The sequence below is a fragment of the Lagopus leucura genome, unplaced genomic scaffold (assembly GCF_019238085.1).
Source record: "Lagopus leucura isolate 7727_CA_CO unplaced genomic scaffold, USGS_WTPT01 Super-Scaffold_739, whole genome shotgun sequence".
NCBI lineage: Eukaryota > Metazoa > Chordata > Aves > Galliformes > Phasianidae > Lagopus > Lagopus leucura.
Genome location: NW_024962255.1, coordinates 20797989 through 20816250, shown reverse-complemented (window position 1 = coordinate 20816250; position 18262 = coordinate 20797989). Strand labels below are relative to the sequence as shown.

The 18262-nt window shown below is 35.3% G+C and overlaps 1 protein-coding gene across 1 annotated transcript in view; it reads right to left on the bottom strand.

The window, feature by feature from the left end:
• DNTT (DNA nucleotidylexotransferase) overlaps window positions 1–18262 on the bottom strand; it is an 83391-nt gene that overhangs the window by 15449 nt on the left and 49680 nt on the right. The window contains exons 8-10 of the mRNA XM_042863322.1: window positions 14842–14944; window positions 6447–6710; window positions 4955–5038 (exon numbers count right to left, since the gene is read on the bottom strand). Of these exons, the coding sequence (XP_042719256.1) occupies window positions 4955–5038; window positions 6447–6710; window positions 14842–14944 (451 nt within the window). The remainder of the gene's footprint in view (window positions 1–4954; window positions 5039–6446; window positions 6711–14841; window positions 14945–18262) is intronic.

The window sequence follows — 18262 nt, the reverse complement described above, 5'->3', positions numbered from 1 at the left end:
AAACAGCATTGAAATCTAAAAAACCAACAGGTCAGTAGAATTTCATATTATGGAGAATGAGGAAGATTTTCTTTAAGGAATATCCTTTCTGAAGTAGAGCACATACTCCACTCAAGAGTGATTTCATGGGAGAACAGTAATTTCAGTACAACTTAAACACTGATCCACATTAAAGAACGTAAAAATCCCAAATCATTAAGCCCAGGTTCAGACCCCCCTCTCATGTACCCCTCTGCATGTCAAGAGTACTCTAGCTAACATCACCAGAGGTCGGTAAAGGAGCAACTAACAAAGTCTGCTGTTCCTGAATCTTATTCTAGGTTGCTGAAACTATGTAAGTGGAGAAACACTCATGCTTCAAGAACAGCTATTCCTTTAAGGATAAAAAGCCTGTGTCTTGCCAGCCACTCTAAAAATCACTTCAAAAATCAGCAAACATTGTAAGTGAAAGTAAGTCATACATTTGTTACACTCTTATGCAAGCAAATAATATTCCTCTTATGTGCTTAGAAATAAAGTAGGGATTAGAGTTGTATCTTCTTTAGCTTGATCCACTAGGATCTTGCTCCATTTCATCTAACTAAAGAGCTGTCACAATGCTGTCAAAACTTGCCAATGACTGCCATAGTACATCACAAATTTAAATCATTGCAAAGAAACGTCTTTCAGATCTCAGAATGTAGCAAACTGTGATATACATATGCATGCTAAAATCTGAAGTTCAGACTGTGATCTGATGACCACTTTATACAAATACATAAATATGTATTTAAGCATTAATTTCTGTTGCTTCTGATTACATCTAGATGCAGTACATGTTCTAATCAAAAATCTTCTGTGGTGGGTTACCAGTGACCCTGAATCTAAGACATAGGGGCATAAAATTAATGAGTTATGCCATTATTTTCAGGTAAAAGACCTGAAAAGCTTTCAGATTTTCTAAGGAAAAGTATTAGTTGATCTGACTTATAGTTTACTTAGAAAAGTGAAATTCTGTTTGGAATTGAAAGTGACTCAGCAACAAAATCATATCTACTTTACCTATAGAGCATATGCTTGATTCCTAAATCAGGAAAGTTTTACACTGAGAATTTTATTGGCCTTGTTCTTAAACGTGTCAAGCCATTTGTAATCACTGTAACAGTAGTAATAATACTGTAAGACACTGGGTGCATACAAGTTAATTTTCTTCCTGATTGCTGATCAATGAATTCCTTAATTCCCTGAGCATGGAAATCATCATAACATTTAATCACTAGCAGATGTAAATCATAGACACTTCATACTTCAGGTTGTTATAAACAAATACTGATTTGCAAAACATACAATTCTACAGAGGCATAGATTGGGACATCTAGTCACCTTATTGTGAAAAAAGAGGCTCTCCAATAATTGGTAGTGAATTTTCAATTTTTTTCATTACAATTTTCCTACCAAGTTTTATGAAATGCCATCTTATTTTAGAAAATAAACAAATCATCAATTTGATAGCTGCACACTGTCTTCTGAAATCTACAACAGTGAGAAAATGATTCACACTAGGAGGGGGAGAAATATAATAATCAAGGCTGAGGAATAATTTCAGAGCGTAACTTTGTAACGAGTCCCTGGAGAAAATACCTGTTCCTTTTGTTCCCTTCTGCAAAGCTATGTAATTGATGTCTAACTTCTATGCTAATGTTCCCTGCTTCTGTCAGAATCCCTTTGGAAACACACTGAAGTAACTGGGGTTCTCTCCTGGTGCTACTCCATCAGCAAGAGAATATGGGATTCTCTGACAGACATCGTGCTTCAGGCAATAGGACACAGTGGAAGCTCCAGTGCCGAAGGGCTAATAACTATTAATATAAAAGAATGAAATATACTAACTAATTTTCAGAATGTAGAGCAAACCAGGAAACTGTTACCTTTAATAATGAAAGACTCTTACTGGTACTGTTACGCTGTTTTAATAATAATAATGATAATTAAAAAAAAATAAGCAAATCATATCTGCTATAGTGTGGTTTACTATTCTTATATCAGACAGCAAGATTTTAAAATAATGACAGTTAAGTGCAAAAAAAGAGTTTGGTCCTCATCAGAAGGCAGAGCTCATTTCTCTACCTGACCTTCCTATCCCTTTCACTTTTACACACACACACACGCAGACACACATACAATCACCAATGAAAAAAACAAAGCAGAAGTGATTTGTCCCAGCTCCTGAACCACACATACCACAGTGCCTATTTCAGAGCCATGAATGACAGCTGGTCTGGACAGAACAGTGACCTCAGGCAACTCTCCCAGTTTGCTGAAGAGTCATAATTTGGGAAAGATGTGATTCAGTTTTTACCTGTGCCTAATTAACTTTAATCAATATTATCTTGTGGCACCCTTAGCAACTTGCATAAGCCTGCATGTTTGCTTTCTGATTGTTTTTAGCTTTGTGAAAGCTTTAATTTGAGAAAGGAAGATATCCTGCTCAAAGAAAGTGTCATTATGACATTGAATCAATTTTAGCAGCTACACATCCCAGACACACAATTACTGCAAATGTCTCCTTCTGTACCATGGGTGGCCATCTCAAGTTTTACAGCTGCAAACACCATTGCTCAATTATGTGGACGCCTGACTTTATTACACACTGGGTGGCACTGTGGAAGGCTTTTTGTTCAAAATGTATTTTATGTGAACAGCAACTTCACACAAAATTGCAAAGTTAAAAATCAGGAAAAAAATATCCTGTGTATTTAACACATTTGATTGTAATAGTGGAACACATGGGCTAGCAGGGCGTATGTCTTCCTGCCTATTGTTAGAATGACACAACAGGATAAAAGGTCCTGTTTTAAATAGGTTGTGTGTTCAGTGCTGCCTAGTACAATTTTTTTCATATTGAGTGGCTGCTTCAAAGAAGGCTTTATTTTATGGAAAACTTAGGGTATCTCTGAGAATGTAGCAGAGAAAAGAATAGTATTGTACTGTGTCAGAAGACTGTCATTAGTCCTTGTTTGGAAATTTGGAGTGTGTCTGTATCTTGCACTAGAAAATAAAATTTGGAAGCAAACTGGCTATGTCTGGGATTAAATGCGAAAAAGAAGATGTAGGTATTTTTTTGATGGAAAAAAAAGTCCAAATCAAGGAGAGTTCATCCAGAAAGGAACATTTGATCAATTTGTGCCATTCACTTGATCCTAGAATAAGGATTTCATGTTCACGAGAGTTGACATTGCCCATATAGGCTTGGATTTTCTTTTCCTTGCTCTTGTCAAATAATTACTGCAATTAGTAGTAATAGTAAGGAAAAAAATTGTAAATCTGGCTTGTTGGTCCCACTACTGATTTTGTTTCCTGATCTTTGGGCAGTACAATGAAGAAACACGACTTGAGACTCAGACATAAGGACTGAAAAAAAACACTGGAGATTCAGTTATAGCTTATAGCCTTGAGAAACGTGCATACACAGGTTTGTTTTGTTTTGTTTTGTTTTCAAAGTCCTGAAGCAGATACTCCGTAAGATAAAATCCACACCAGTTGATGACAACAGAGGACTCTTCCAATCAGTGTTTTTTTAGGGCCTTAAATCTCACTGTGCCTCACCTGAAAATTTGGGATTTCAAAAGCAGCTTTCTTCCCAGATGCCATTGTGAAGATAAATTCATCATTTTACTGTGCAATGTCCTCATTAGCCCTCTGAAATTCCCATGGAAACATGTATTGTGTAATGATATATACATGCATCCCACATGGGCCATTTTTGCAGGATACAGAGATTAACACTAGCATTTCTTTGTAATTCACTAGTGCAGTCATCTGTTACACTGGAAAAGTTACCTAAGAGAGCACATATTAACATACAGATAAGAATATTTGCTACACTATGTTGCTGCAAAGGGTCTGTATTTTGAAAGCATTTAAAATATAAAAGAAAGGCAAGTAGTGACAGCACTCCTGAGTTCATGAAGAAGGTTCTCCCTTAGACATGTAATTGCATATTTATCTACTATGCAATTTTGTATTTTCTTCTGAAGCATCTAGTATTGATGTTGTTGGAGACAGAGCATTTGACTAAATTGATCATTAGCCTGATAATTTCCTGGGTTTCTATGTGAGCTGAGGATTCTCTACCATCTGAGCCTGACTAGCACATATAGATACAGCTGAAATGGGGTGAGCACTTAGATCACTGCTGCATCTCATAAACAGTAAGAAAATGTTATATTTAAGTAGAGATGCTAAAAGCAGCCTCCTTTGTGTAAGCAATACAGAGGAAGGATTAATGTAAAAACTTGACATGGTATTTTGCCTTTCTCTATAATGACATCAATAAACATGTTCAACATTGATTTTGCTTCTTATTATAATGGCCTATTAGAAATACAGACATTGAACCAGATAAATGCAGAGATCAGTATACTTGCAGCCAAAAGCATTTAGACTAGAATTATTACTATTTCACCAATACTAACAAGCCTGGTGAAACAGCTATGCATAGAGTTGTGAATACAAGTCGTTAGAAGCATGATGATCCCTGATTTCCTCTTGTGTCATTCTTTACTGGAATTTCGTGAGGCCTATAGTTGAGCAGATACTAGTCAGTATCTCTTTTTTCCTACAAAATGTTAGTACAATCCACATTGAAATTGTGCCTATGACAGAGAAATGACCTTTCATTCTGAAACTGGACAACAAAGTACTTTTTTCAAATGTTTGCAGATGAGTTGTTCTCTATTTTGTGAAGGTTTCATTCCAAGAAATTATCTCAGCTAGGCCAAAGATTTCCAGATTTACTGGTTCTCACTGAATCAGGCTGTATCAGTAAAACTAAATCTTGTGAAGGTGGGACTATTTTACAGATATAGATTCAAGCTAAAATATTTTATATATGTGAATATAAAAAAAAAAAAGATCGGAAAATACAAGCTCAGAAATAAAAATCTGGTAACTTATTTTTGAGGGCAAGCAGTACCTTTCTCTTATCATATAAGGCATGGTTATCCAACATCATCTTCCTTTCATGAGTAGCATACCTCCGCAAATCCCGTCCAAATTGCTGTAAAAAAAAAAAACAACAAACAGAACACATATAACTAATTCCGACAAAAAGAAACTGTCACCTCTCTATAAGGATCCTAACAGCAAACCAAACAATAAACAAACATGGAAAAATTGCCTCTATCGAAAGATAATAATCTGAACAAATGAGTCATCTGAAAAGGCAATGATTGGCAATGATCCATTATTTCAGTTGGCTGGTTCAAGAGTAGTTGGATACTACAAGAGAAAGTAAGGCTATGTACAGAATACTATGGACTCCCACAGCCCCTAGGTGAATTATCTCATCAAGAAGCAGGAGCTGAGCAAGGTAGAGAAAGATGGATTCCTTGCCTACAAAGGGCCTCTCAAACTACATTTTCAGAGCAGACATCCACCTGCAGAATTGAGAAGGGCTTTTAAGCAGGCAGACATCTCCTGGATAAGATGGACCCCAAATTTTGCAGCACTTAATCCAATATCCAACGAAATACATTTTAACTTCTCAAAATAGAAATGTGGCTGAAGTAACTCATCAGCTCAGCAAAAGAACACATCAGTAGCAGTAACTGGCCTCATATAAAACACCCTGCTTCCGATTAACTTAAGTAGAATAGAGTGGCAATTCTTCTAGCACATAAAAAAGCTCATTCAGAGCAGGCTTAGAAGCTCTTGGCAATACCATGTAATATCAGGGGGAAAAACTGTAAATTATATACTAATTCTGTCTGGAGAGAGACTAATTGTTTAAATTTTGAGTTTGCAATTATATAGAATTTATCTTGAAAATATTATGCTATTTTATGTTACACTCAGTACAACAACTACTCATTACAATGTCTATTATGAAAGTAGCTATCATTTGAACTTTTATTTCCATATTAGAATCCTAATGAAAAAAATTTATTTCGGTTCAAAGCTAACAATTTTAAAGTTTTATTATTTTTAACAATACACAAATAAAATAAAAGTGACACAAAAAAGTTTCATTAATCCAAAGAGAAAAGGATCAAACTGTTTTCAATTTTCTATGAAACAAATTAAGTTTCAAATTGGAATGTTATTTCCCCAAATACTAAACGTCCCATAACATCCTTATGATAATTCTGTAACACTTTCCAAATCATCTCTTTATTCAGTAACAATTTAAGCTGCTTGTTAACATTAGTGTGATATAAAAAGTCAATGATGTAAGAGACTGTAAGCCTAGCTCTTCATTTCACAAACCTAAACACTGTGCTTCAAGGAAAGTGCACATTAGCTACAAACATCAGAGTAGTAGAGTTCAACAGCTCCAACCTAAGATCACTGATTTTGAGATGTGGAGAACAGGAATATTTTTTAAAATTCCATGAATTCAGAGTAGTGCTGCAAAAGCAAAAATAGGTTAGCAGTGCTAAGAAAAATAGACTGCTATGATTACTCACCCTGGAGCCAGTCCAGCCTAACAGAGCATATGCATATTGCTCAAAGGGGGTTATGACCAGATCCACACGGATTGCCTTCCAGTCTTTGACTTCTGCCACGTCACATTTTTTTGACATGTTGTAACTGCTGTTGTCTACTCTTGGCTGGTATAATTTTAAAATTGCAAAACACTTCTGAAAATTATCCATGGCATCAACATGCTTGCTTGGGATCTGTTCCTTAACAAATGTTGATTCAATTATATCACAATATAGAAGTAAGCCCTAAAAAGAAGACATTGCTTGCATTAAATTACTGGATTGAAATGACAGACTTTCTAGACAGCTATTAAATTTGTTTGTAAAATGCAATTTCAGTAAACACAGAACTGTGAACAGCCAAGTCTGGACAAGGTTTAGACAATAAACCAAGCATAATTTTGGAAAAATATTAGCTGATTTTTGGAGGGAAATTTAAAGTGCTAGTCATCTGATAGAGACAACATCCTACCCTATACAAAGAAGACAACATTTCTTCCCCTCCTTGCCTTCCCCTTAAGGCTTTTGTGGTTGATGTCAACAGAAATTCTGGAGTTGCTACTGATGCTTTCTCACAAGGCAGACATCTAGTAAAACACAGTAGTGGAGAGAACAATCTTGTTGACAGCTTCCAAACAAAGAATTTGGGCTATCTGTGTGAGATTTCCTTGTGACATGGCCCTGATCACTACTTTTGTTAGAGGGGAGTGAACCATAATAAAATGGTGAACATAAATAGTCAGAATTTATTAAAATATAAACATGATTTAATAATAAAGACAGTTCAGAGTGGGGATAAAAATAGAAGTAATGGAGTGTTGTGAATGAATTTCTTTTAATCCAGCACTGCAGGAAAGGCTAGGCAGAAGAGACACAGTGCCTTCCTCCAGCTCTGTAGCCAGCAACATTTCAAAAGTTCCTGGGTTTGCTGTAAACTTTGCGTTATTCTCTTTAAGGTCCTTAGCAAAAAACATCTTTCTGACATATTTCAGCCCTGTTTCTGTGCATTTTGTTTGCATTTCTAGGCAACTTTCAAGGCTACTGATTTCTTGGGGATTTCAGACTTACCTGTACTCCCAAATGTTTTTAAATCTCTCCGTGTTTAGTCACCCTCAAGTGAAGAACAATCTTCCCTACTCCCTGCAGCCAGAAAACTTCTCACCCGAAGCACACCACCTGGGACATGACAAAGACCGGCCTCCCTCTCTCTGCTACCCAGCACATCATTTTTTAGCAAATACAAAACATCAAATGCACAACAGCAAAGTAATAAAGTAGATATTGACCATAATGCTGCTTCCTTCAGTCATGGTTGGGATTTCAGAATAGAAATGGGGCTTTATATGCAGTAATATAGCAAGGTGCAGTATCACTGACACTATCAGAAGGGCTCAGCTGGCAAAGAGATTCCACTTTCTGAGCGCAGTTCCAACATGATGAAAACACTCAGGTGTGTGCTTGACTCCTGGTACTCAACCTTAATTTAGATTTTATAGATTCATAAAATACAGGAGACCACTGCAATTGTCTGTCTCTGCAACACTACACAAGAATTAGAGACTACTGAGATTTGTCTTTGCAAAGGAAATGTGACTTTGTTATAAAGGTTAGTAACAATGGTGCAGAAACCACTTTCTCCATAGGTTAACTAATTTTTACTTATTATTAAGGAAAACTACTAAGCTGAATTTATTAACCACACTCAAGCTAAATGAGTCTGTTAGCTTTCTCTTCAAGATCAACAGGCCAAAGGGCAATTGTCAGCTGTCTTATCATAGTTGTTTCACAGTTCTTTAAATCTACATCAAACCCACTACTCACAGTTCTGTGGTAAGATAAACAGACTGATTTTTAAAATTTCCATCCTCAGGATTGTTTTATGTCCTTGGATCAAATTTCCTCTCTCCTCTGAAGTCCCATAAATGTGTATATATCCTCCTTCCTCTTCTCTAGGAATTTTTATATTAGTTTCACCACAAAAAAAAAAAAAAAAAAAAAAAAAACACCACACAATCCTGACTTTTAGTTTACATTTCCCTTATTATATGGTGAAGAAGAAAGAATTATATCAGCTTTTGTTATAGGGTTTTTTGTTGTTGTTTTCTTTTCTTTTAAAATCTGCAATATTGAACTGGTCACTTAGAAGCAATTTTCTTAGATGGTTATCCACAGTTAATTACAACATTCTCTACATCAGATGTCTTACAAACACAGCTGATAATGAATAGATTTTTGGAAGGATATCTCCATTAAAAAAGTAGTAATAATTTAAAATATATATATATGTATTTTTTTTCAGCATAGTGCAAGTATGATAACTTTATGGGATAACTTGTTAAATATCTTATAAAATACTTCATAGCAATAAAGTTACTTCAGAGCTAGTGCAGGGGGGAAAAAAAGCACAACAGAAACACTTAAGAAGATGTGAATTCCAATTCCCTGAAGAGGCACTGATAGGTATTTTTAGATTTTCAACCTTCATGTTTTTGTTGAAGATCATTCCAAATTAACAATCCCATTATTTTATTAGGGATCAGTCACAGGCTGTTCTATGAGTCACTGGTCCACTTCTTTTAATGAAAACTATTTGCCTTGGATAAACATTTTTTTACTTCTTTGGAATTATTCCTGATTTTGAAAATTGTTACAAACTGATCTGAGAAAACTTCTCATGTAGCTTCCAGTCTGGGATTAATAGTTTCCAAGTCTGCTGATTTGAAAATGCTTATTTTTAGCAGGTGCTCTCTCACATCCATCCTTAGAAGTGATTATAATTTTTACTTGATTTTACCCCAATGTCACAAGGAACTGATACTTGCTGTTTCCAAATTTAAAAACATAGTTGTAAATGTAAGCAGAGTAAATCTGACATGCAGTCTTTACTACACTGTACACACTAAAAATAAATATGTTCCCTTTACCTAAAGTCACCCAAAATATCACAACTAAAGAAGATCCTGCCCTCAAAGTCTCCCAGCTGCTTTAAGGTACAGCATTTAAAAACATGTCCCACCCATTTATTTGCTGATGAGCTGGTTGTTTTTCTTCCTCATTAACACTTCCTATTCTTCTGTTTAGGAACTTCAAGGGAATGCTCCTTGTGTACCTGAGATTTAACATCAAGCAATTATGTACCAGTTAAAGATTCAGTACTGGAGCCTTCATATAGCTGTTCTCTCTTGCTGACTAGGCTGCGTCTTCTACTTGAATACATTTTAAGAATTTGCAGATGGTTAGCACTTGTTTAAGATATTTAGGAAAAAATTATTCTAGGACTAGATATCTCTGGGTTATTTTGCGGTGCTTTTTTTCATAATTTGTTGGGCAATTTCTAAAGCTGTTATAAAGAGCATAAAATGATAGATACTGCTGTAAATATTTATCTCAACTTCAAAATAATTCACTTAGACAATAATTACATAAGTGCTGAGTTCAACAAGCAGGTGAAACCAGATTGAAGGCCATGATATGATCTTTAAACAGGAGCCAAAACCTAGCTTGTGTCAATCGGAAATTTTTTGGCTGTGGCAGGGGGGTTGGAGATTCATGATCCTTGAGGTCCCTTCTAACCTGGGTCATTTTGTGATTAGGCACTGGTCTTCACCATCACCCCATAAACTACAGCTGAAATAGCACTTCTGTACGTTTTGAAAAAAGTATGACTTGAAGGGCAGTCAGCTATGAAGACTGTATGAAGTTCTGGCTACTGCTAGCTGCAGAACAGCAGCCTTCGCATTAGTCTATGTCAGAGAATCTGCAGTTGTTTGCAAATTTCAATTTGATCTTCAACCATAAATTGCTGTAAATCAAGTTTTAAAATGTGGGCATTTTCATGTCTCAAATTTACAACACCATCAAAATCAAATATATATTTTTAGGGCAATTATGTCAATAATCATAACCATTTTCCTTTTTAAAATTGATTATGCACACTTACTTAAATAGTCTGAGTGCTGGCACACCAATAGTATGGATAGTAGAGTCAATCCATGATCGAATTGGGGAAAAATCTGAATCAATAGCTGAAACATCAACCCAAATATGGTCTTCACCATTCTTCGCTACTTTAATTAAACAAAATTCTATCCCTTTTTTAACATTACAGTCATAATTCCTAATATTGTTAGGTGAATTAATTCTGTTAAGGCTAATTAATACCACCCAAAAATGTAATCCCATATGTTCTTCTGAAATACAGATATGTTATTGTTATAAATTTCCTTCTCAGAGAGTTTATTGAAGCAGAACAGAATTATTTTCAGTGAAATAGTTATGACAATCCAAAGTAGATTGTAGGCATGCTAGTTCAAGGTTGAAACACAGAAAAATCCCTACTTAGGTGAGGCAAATGGAATTCTATAAATTGGAGCAGCTCAAGGAACTGATGCCTGGGAGCAATCAATGCAGCTAGAGTGAGGAATCATTAGGAAATGGCATCAAAGGCTCAATCAGCAATGCAAAACTTTACAACTGCTGCCTAATCATGCAGCTGCCTTTTTCTATTTTATGCCAATTTTACCAACTAGAAGAACTTGAAATTCCCAATGCAGAAAAATGGTCTGAAATTCTGGGTATGTCCCGAACAGCTTGGTTTTGACAGGAATGCACAGCCCAGCACCAGAGTTCAGGAACAAAGATTCTTCCCTGCATGCCATGAACATTTCTACTGGTGGGCATGAAAGAGTGATGAAACCGCTACATGGGGGACCTCTCAGGTGACCAACTGTTGAAGAAGTTAGTCCAGAAAGCTATGAAGTTACCCAGAATTGAGGAAGAGATTCAATTACACATCTGAAAATTAATATATACATAACTTTGTACATACACAAGTTATATATACATAAGGGAAATATACGTACTTAAACCCATATAGATATATGGAGCACACACCAGAAATATCAGACTTCATACGAACTGCCATTGCTGTTGGGACCTTCATGTAAAACACAGCAAGAAGGGGAACACTTCTGCCTATTTTATGCAGTAATTTCAGAGGCTGGACAGTCACATTCAACCCCATCCTCTGACTAAATAAATTTAAACCAAATTCTCTTACGTCCCACTGCCGTGCTCTAGTCACCATGCACTAGCTGTTATAGTTAAGAATGCCTTCAACTTCTTCTGAAGTTGAGCCAAAATGCTCAATGAAAAATTCAGAATGTAAAAAGTGAGGCAACATTTGTTTACACAGAGTGAATAGAGTTCTGCAGGAACGGAGCATTCATCTGAGAGAAATAAGCTCTTTGTTCTGGCTTTGTAACTGTTTCTGTATCTTGTCTCAGAAGCAGTTTTTGTTGCTACTGAAATTCAGCTGTCACTCAATAATCCATGTGCTGCTGTTCTGTGAACTCGGTTTATAAAAACATTCTCTAGTAACAATAAAGCTAGACCACTCACTTTTTTCTCTCCACCTATCCCAATGGGACACCAGGCCTTCCTTTCCCTGACCTGTTCACCTTAGCAAGGATGAATGATAGAGTCTAAACCAGACCACAAAATGCTGGAATAAGTATACACAGGAATGCATCTATATTCAAAGCCAAAAGAAAATTGAAATGGCAATGTGAGCTAATGCAACATTATACTTACATGAATTGAAAAAAAAAAAAAAAAAAAAAAAAAAAAAAAAAAAAAACCAACCAACAAACAAAACAAGTAGAGTGCAGCAATGCCTGCAGTAATGCAATCTCTTCTTTCTCTGTTCATGGTACATATCTAACAACAGGAACAGTGCTAAATATATTCTATATGTTTTTAGCGAAAAATAAAATACTCTTTACACAGTATGCAACTGAAGCTGTATTGACACAGATGGCTCAGCCTATATGCCTACAAATTTCCCATGAACCTCTATCCCACAAAGGAATTAATCTCTTACTTTCTTGAAGAAGTTTCCTGGAACCATTAAAACCATAACCTGTGTACTGCATTGCAACTTTTCCATTTAGCTGTGCTACTTTCAAGTTCAGCAGAGAGACTGTGTTCTCTTCTGCCCATTCATCCCTGATGATGCTGCATCAAAAGAATAATAGAGCTGATTTAACCACATAGTTCCCAGCAGCTTCCAAAAGAAAAATCTCTAAACTTTTCAGCTAAGAGAAAGGCCCTTTTAGACTATTCAAATAAGGGTAGGGTTCATAGCTTAGGAGTAAAACATTGCAGGATCCTTCACTAAGAGCTGCTGAAAGGAAGGCAACATCATGACCTCAGTGACATTCTTTGATGAATCTGGGCTTTGAAACAGTAGCACAAAACTAGAAAGCTGTGAAACAGCCCACAGGTGTACTGTCAAAAAGTATTACAGTGTTTTAAGCTTCTTCTTTTTTTTATTTTTTTCGCTCTTCAAAATCAAAGCTGATTAAAAAAAACAAGGAGAGTACAATTCTTCTCTTTCTTTTTGTATTCTGATTTTGCTGGCAGGTAATTTTTTCAGTAGTAATGCTACGAGCCTGTATATTACAACACAGTAGAGAGGATGTAGAGTGTTGTAAGCCATAGAAATTCTGGGAAAAAAAAAAAAAAGAAAAAAAGAAAAAAAAAGAAAAGAAAAGAAAAAAAAAAAACCAACACAAAGCATTGAAAATGTTCATCCATAGGTTTAAACTATCTTATTTGGGTTTGATTTTCACAACCACTGTGCCCCCCCCCCCTTTAATATTTTCTTTGTGCTGGGATCTCTAGAGAAATCCTAATCTTTTCACCAAACTCCTGATCTCCAGCTCTCTTACTGCACTCATTTCTGCCAAATTTTATCCTTCAAAAAAAAAAAAAAAAGAAAAAAAAAATCAACAGGAACAATTTATTTTCTATTTCTTTCCTCTCAATTCCATTTAATGAAAACACTTCAGGGTGACCTGAAAATCTTCAACCACTGCTCCCATTAACATAAGTGGAACTTAACGGAATGGGAGAAGGGATGAAAAGCTGCACTTGGGGACAGGCCCAAGAATCAAGTCTGCTTAAAAAGGTAAAAGCACAACCTACAAGAAGAAACGCATTCTCTGCTTGGAATTAAGGGAGCGGGATAACTGAGGAAGAAGCTATATATACATAATAAAGAGATAAAAATAGAGTTGTTCCTCAGCAGACATTAATTGCCACAGCTTCATTACTTTTCAGTGCAACATAAAGTTTATCTGCTAGAAGTCTACTTCAATACGTGCATTTTCCATAGAGAATTATGATGGAAATCAGAGAGATCTACAAAATTAGTAATAATCTTTTAGCATTTTGAAGACCAAAAGTCAGCTGAAGGAAGAGAAATTCCACTAGGATTGTATCAGGAAAGGTCTAGTGTGATGCCCTGACATTAAATCCAGTTGAAAGGCTCTAAAACATAACATTTATTCCATCAGATAAGTTTCTGTTTATTTGGGGAATGTTTTTTAAATCTTTTAAAACCTCTTAACCCATTATACATTAATTAAAGTCCATGGGTCAAGAATCAGTTCACAGGCATTCTGTCCAGGCTATCTACACTGAAAGCTGACTGCTTAGCACTGGGGCCTATGATGATTCACTTCATACAAAGTGCTGCTCTTTGACATGTTGAAATGTACTCAGTTCCTTTGAATGGTACAGGTAGTAAATGTCAAAAATATATTAGCTGACCAGAAAGATTGAAAAAGAAACAAAACATTATTTCTGACATGCTGTATTTCTGATCCAGGAACATTTTGAGGTACTTCCACCTATTATAATTGAAAATCTTCCAAGTTTAAAGCTGCTTGGAAAAGAAGAAAACTGAATAGAAAAATCCTTAGATTAACAATTCATCTGTGAAATGTGCGCAGTCAAAAAATATAGACATCATAAAGGGCTACAACAATTCTCACAGTGGATGCCATGAAAATTGCTAATCTATGGGCTGAAAGGAAGCCAGAATTCCTGGAGCTGTATACTCAAGTTTTCAGATCAGCTGTCATCATACCATAAGGTAACAGAAGTCCACTATACCTAAAGTGCAGCTCTCTGAAAAAAAAAAAAAAACTTGGGAGGAACTACTTCCATTTTAAGAAGAATGTGTATCTATACATGTATAATTTCATATATATATAGTATACGTATATTATATATATAATATATTTTTTTTAAGTATAAGAACAGTTTTACTGTGCCACCCAAACCTCCATTTAGCCTAACTTCTTACCTGTTATGGGAATATACAACAATGCATAGAGTATTCCTGATACAACCTTCAACTGCAGCATTCTGAGCTGAAGGATACATCTAGATAATCAAGATTAATAACCAACTCGAATAACATCCAATTTCAAAAAATAATACGTGAAGAAGAGTCAACTTAAGTACTACATAGGCCTAATTCAGTGATTTTGGAACATACATATATATCTAAATGTTATTATGTTCATACCTGCTTTTTCCATAAGTTAACAACTTTATGCAGAAGTTCATCATCTTCCCTCTGTCCTGGATTGGTGATCAAAAAATCAATATCATGCCCAATCTTCTTGCCCCTGAAAGCAATGAATAACAAGAAGAAAAAAAGAGTTAAATTCTTGTTGAATTTCACACTACTTTCAAAGAGAATATATATATATATTTGGCTGCATTATAAAAAGAGAATCAAGTGACTGCAATGTTTCCTGAAACACAATCAAAATTGAATCTTCTCTTTCTTTTATCAGGTCTGTCATTTTTCTCTGTTAGCTAATAATCTAAAGTTCTGATGCATTTTCTCCGTTGTTCAATTAGATACTGCAGATCCAAGTAATGATGTTAAATCTCTTTCTTCCCCTTAAGTCTCAGAAATGAAGGTCTTAGTCATTGCTGAAAAGAAAAAAGTCATAATCAAAATACCACAATACATCTTAGGAGTCCAGTGCATTAAGAGCAGAAAATCTTTCCAGTATAAACAATGCAGTCTTAATTTTTTTTTTATTTATTTTTTTTTGCTTTTGACTGACTTTTTTAATGAATTTTTTTTTTTTTTTTTAATGACAGGCATAATCCCAAATATTTTAAATTTTTTCTCTTTTATGTATAATGTTGTGTTTTGCAGGGATTGGTTTGGGGTTGTTGTTGGTTTTTTTTATTATTCGATTGGCCTTTTGTTAGGGGGTTTTTCTGAGAACAATTCAGCCCTAATGTGACTAAAGCTTTTTATTAGACTTACTAGGTATTGAAAATTATATCCATATGCATAGTTTAATCATAAATGCTCTTAGAGAAAAATGATGTCATAATCTTTCTTTCCTACATTTAAATCTAGACATTCAACTTGCTTTTCATCTAGTTGCAAATTATTTTATTTCTAAATCATATTAAGATGTAGTTATCACTGGACAACAGGAAAAAAGCAAGATATTTTGATTGCTTCCTTTCAGAATCATAACATATTTGAGAAAGTTAAAAATTATCCTAGACTGCAAAACATCTGAGGCCTGCAGAACCAATACAAACTATTCACTGCATTTGAAATATTGCAATAAGAACCGCACACACGTTTATTTATTGGCTGTAACCAGGCCAGCCTGTGGAGAAAGCACAGTCATTTCTGTAGAGATGTTTCTGAAAACAGGTGCAGTAAGCAGGAGAAGGAGAAAACACCCAGAATCTGAAGTAGCAGCACTTGATTGTAGCACAGCTCCAAAATCTCCTGTGTTAGTTGGAAAGTCTATCTATCTCATGCAGCTATATCACAAGGGTACGTGATGTTATAGTTCGGGTATGTTTCAATTCAATTCTGTTCTCAGTATCAAAGAAGTTGTAAATTGTTACACAAGGAGTGAAAATTGGAACTATAAAAAAAAATATTTCTTCCTTTGTATTTAATGAAATGATTCCTTCTCTTGAAGTAGTGCAAAAACTGAACTTGATTTCTTAGACTTGCAAGTTTGTAGGAACAGAGCTGATTGGCAGATGTCTACTACCATTTGCGTGAGTAGAACAGTGTTAGCAGCAAGATATAAGGAAATGAAAACCTAGGTTTCACATTTGACAAGCAGTCTAACTCACTATAATGAAACTATTATGCCATGTCTGCAGCAAAGTCAAAACTGCTTAAACAGGTGGAAATGATTTCAAAAGAAGTTTCAAACAAAGCATCAGTCTAGCCTTAGAATCTGAACAGTAATTCAAACTCACGAATACTTAGTATTCCAAGTAAAAATTTCTGTGTTTCTGTAGGATGACACTCATTATCTCACAAATTACCATAATAATTCAAAATTCTTGCATAGCACTTTTTACTTCATGTCTCAAAATTTTGTTTTGTTTTGTTTTTTTCCAAATGGAAGAAACTTAATGTTCCTATCTTAGAGATGTAGAAAGTGACATAAGAAAACTTGCCTAAATTATTATAAAGAAAAATAATCAAAAAAACTTGGAAATGGGTGGAATCAGGAGTTGATTCCTGACTCTTCCTCTGGTAATCAACACATACTGAATGGATGCATATTTTAATTTTATCTACAGCTGCCTGCCTTAAGCTGGCTGTAATAAACCCAAGATGTTCAACCAGCCATTTATTTTGCATAACAGAGTGCATTTACTAATATGCTTGTTATGATTGAAGTTATAATATTTAGAACTGATATAAAAGCATGCAATATATAATTAATGATACTGTCAACCATATTTCAGCTTCTCTTTGAAATGGTTCTTATTGGGTGAATTTCGAACTGAATTTGTTGGCTGTTATTGTAACATTTATTCAGATCTCCACTAGTGCCACTTGCAACTTTTTTTTTATTATTCCAAATAAATCTATCACCTTCCTTGCAATAGAAAAGCAATATGGTAAATTCATAAGCTGTATAATATATACTACTCATGGCTCATAAGTCATGTAGAAAAGTGCATGTTGGTCCAGTCCTTCATTCCGATGAATTTGAAGGGAACATGGTCATTGATTACAGAAGAGCAGAGCCTTTCCTCGCATATACATATATATTTACACACAGTATAAGATCAGATAGAGACAGGTTATTCTGTCCAAGCTCAAAGAGAATATGTATATGTTTATCAACAATTATCTCCATTTACATGCCAACAGTTTTACTAAAGATGAAGCAAACTGTATACCCTGATATAATAAAGAACTCGAGTTAAAAACTGTGGTGCAGATATCTGATTCTCAAATCAGATTTGAAACCCCGGAATTAATCATCCAATTGAGTGCCTCAGAGATGAAACGTATATCTCTTGTTCATTACCAAAGTTCAAGAGGAATGACATGGGCCTCAGTCTTTTCAATCCTCACCATATTCAGGAAAGCAGGTTCCTTACACAGAGTTATAAATTGTCTCTGCCATGACACACCATAACCAAGGATATTAAATACGTATCCTTCACTTAGAAATGAAAACATTTTGCTTGAAAAACAAGCATCAAAATGATGCTGTGACCACCTATTTTTATCTTGTATTCAGTAGCCCATTGATTGATACGCCGATCCCTCTTCTTTTATTGACTTATTTATCTCAGTTAGGAATACTGGCAATCTTCCTGCTTTACAGGAGGCAGCTCCTCAGTCATCTCGCCTGCCTCCCACAGTGGTACATTTCCATGACCACAGTTCAGAAACAGTGTTTGAGTCCATGCCAATGTCCACAGGTTATTTACTTACTTGTTATTAGCTCTTGGATTAAAAGCACTCATCCGGGAAGAAGAACACTCAGTCTGATGCTTTCATAGCTAGGTTATTTGTCATCGAGTGAGCCTTAAATATGAAATGCAGAGCCAGTGTTTGGTGCAGGGAGGAAAGTCCTAGGAGTTCTCCTCTCTAAATGGGCATTCCAACCAGTACACTGTATCACAGTTTTTCTGGCTCT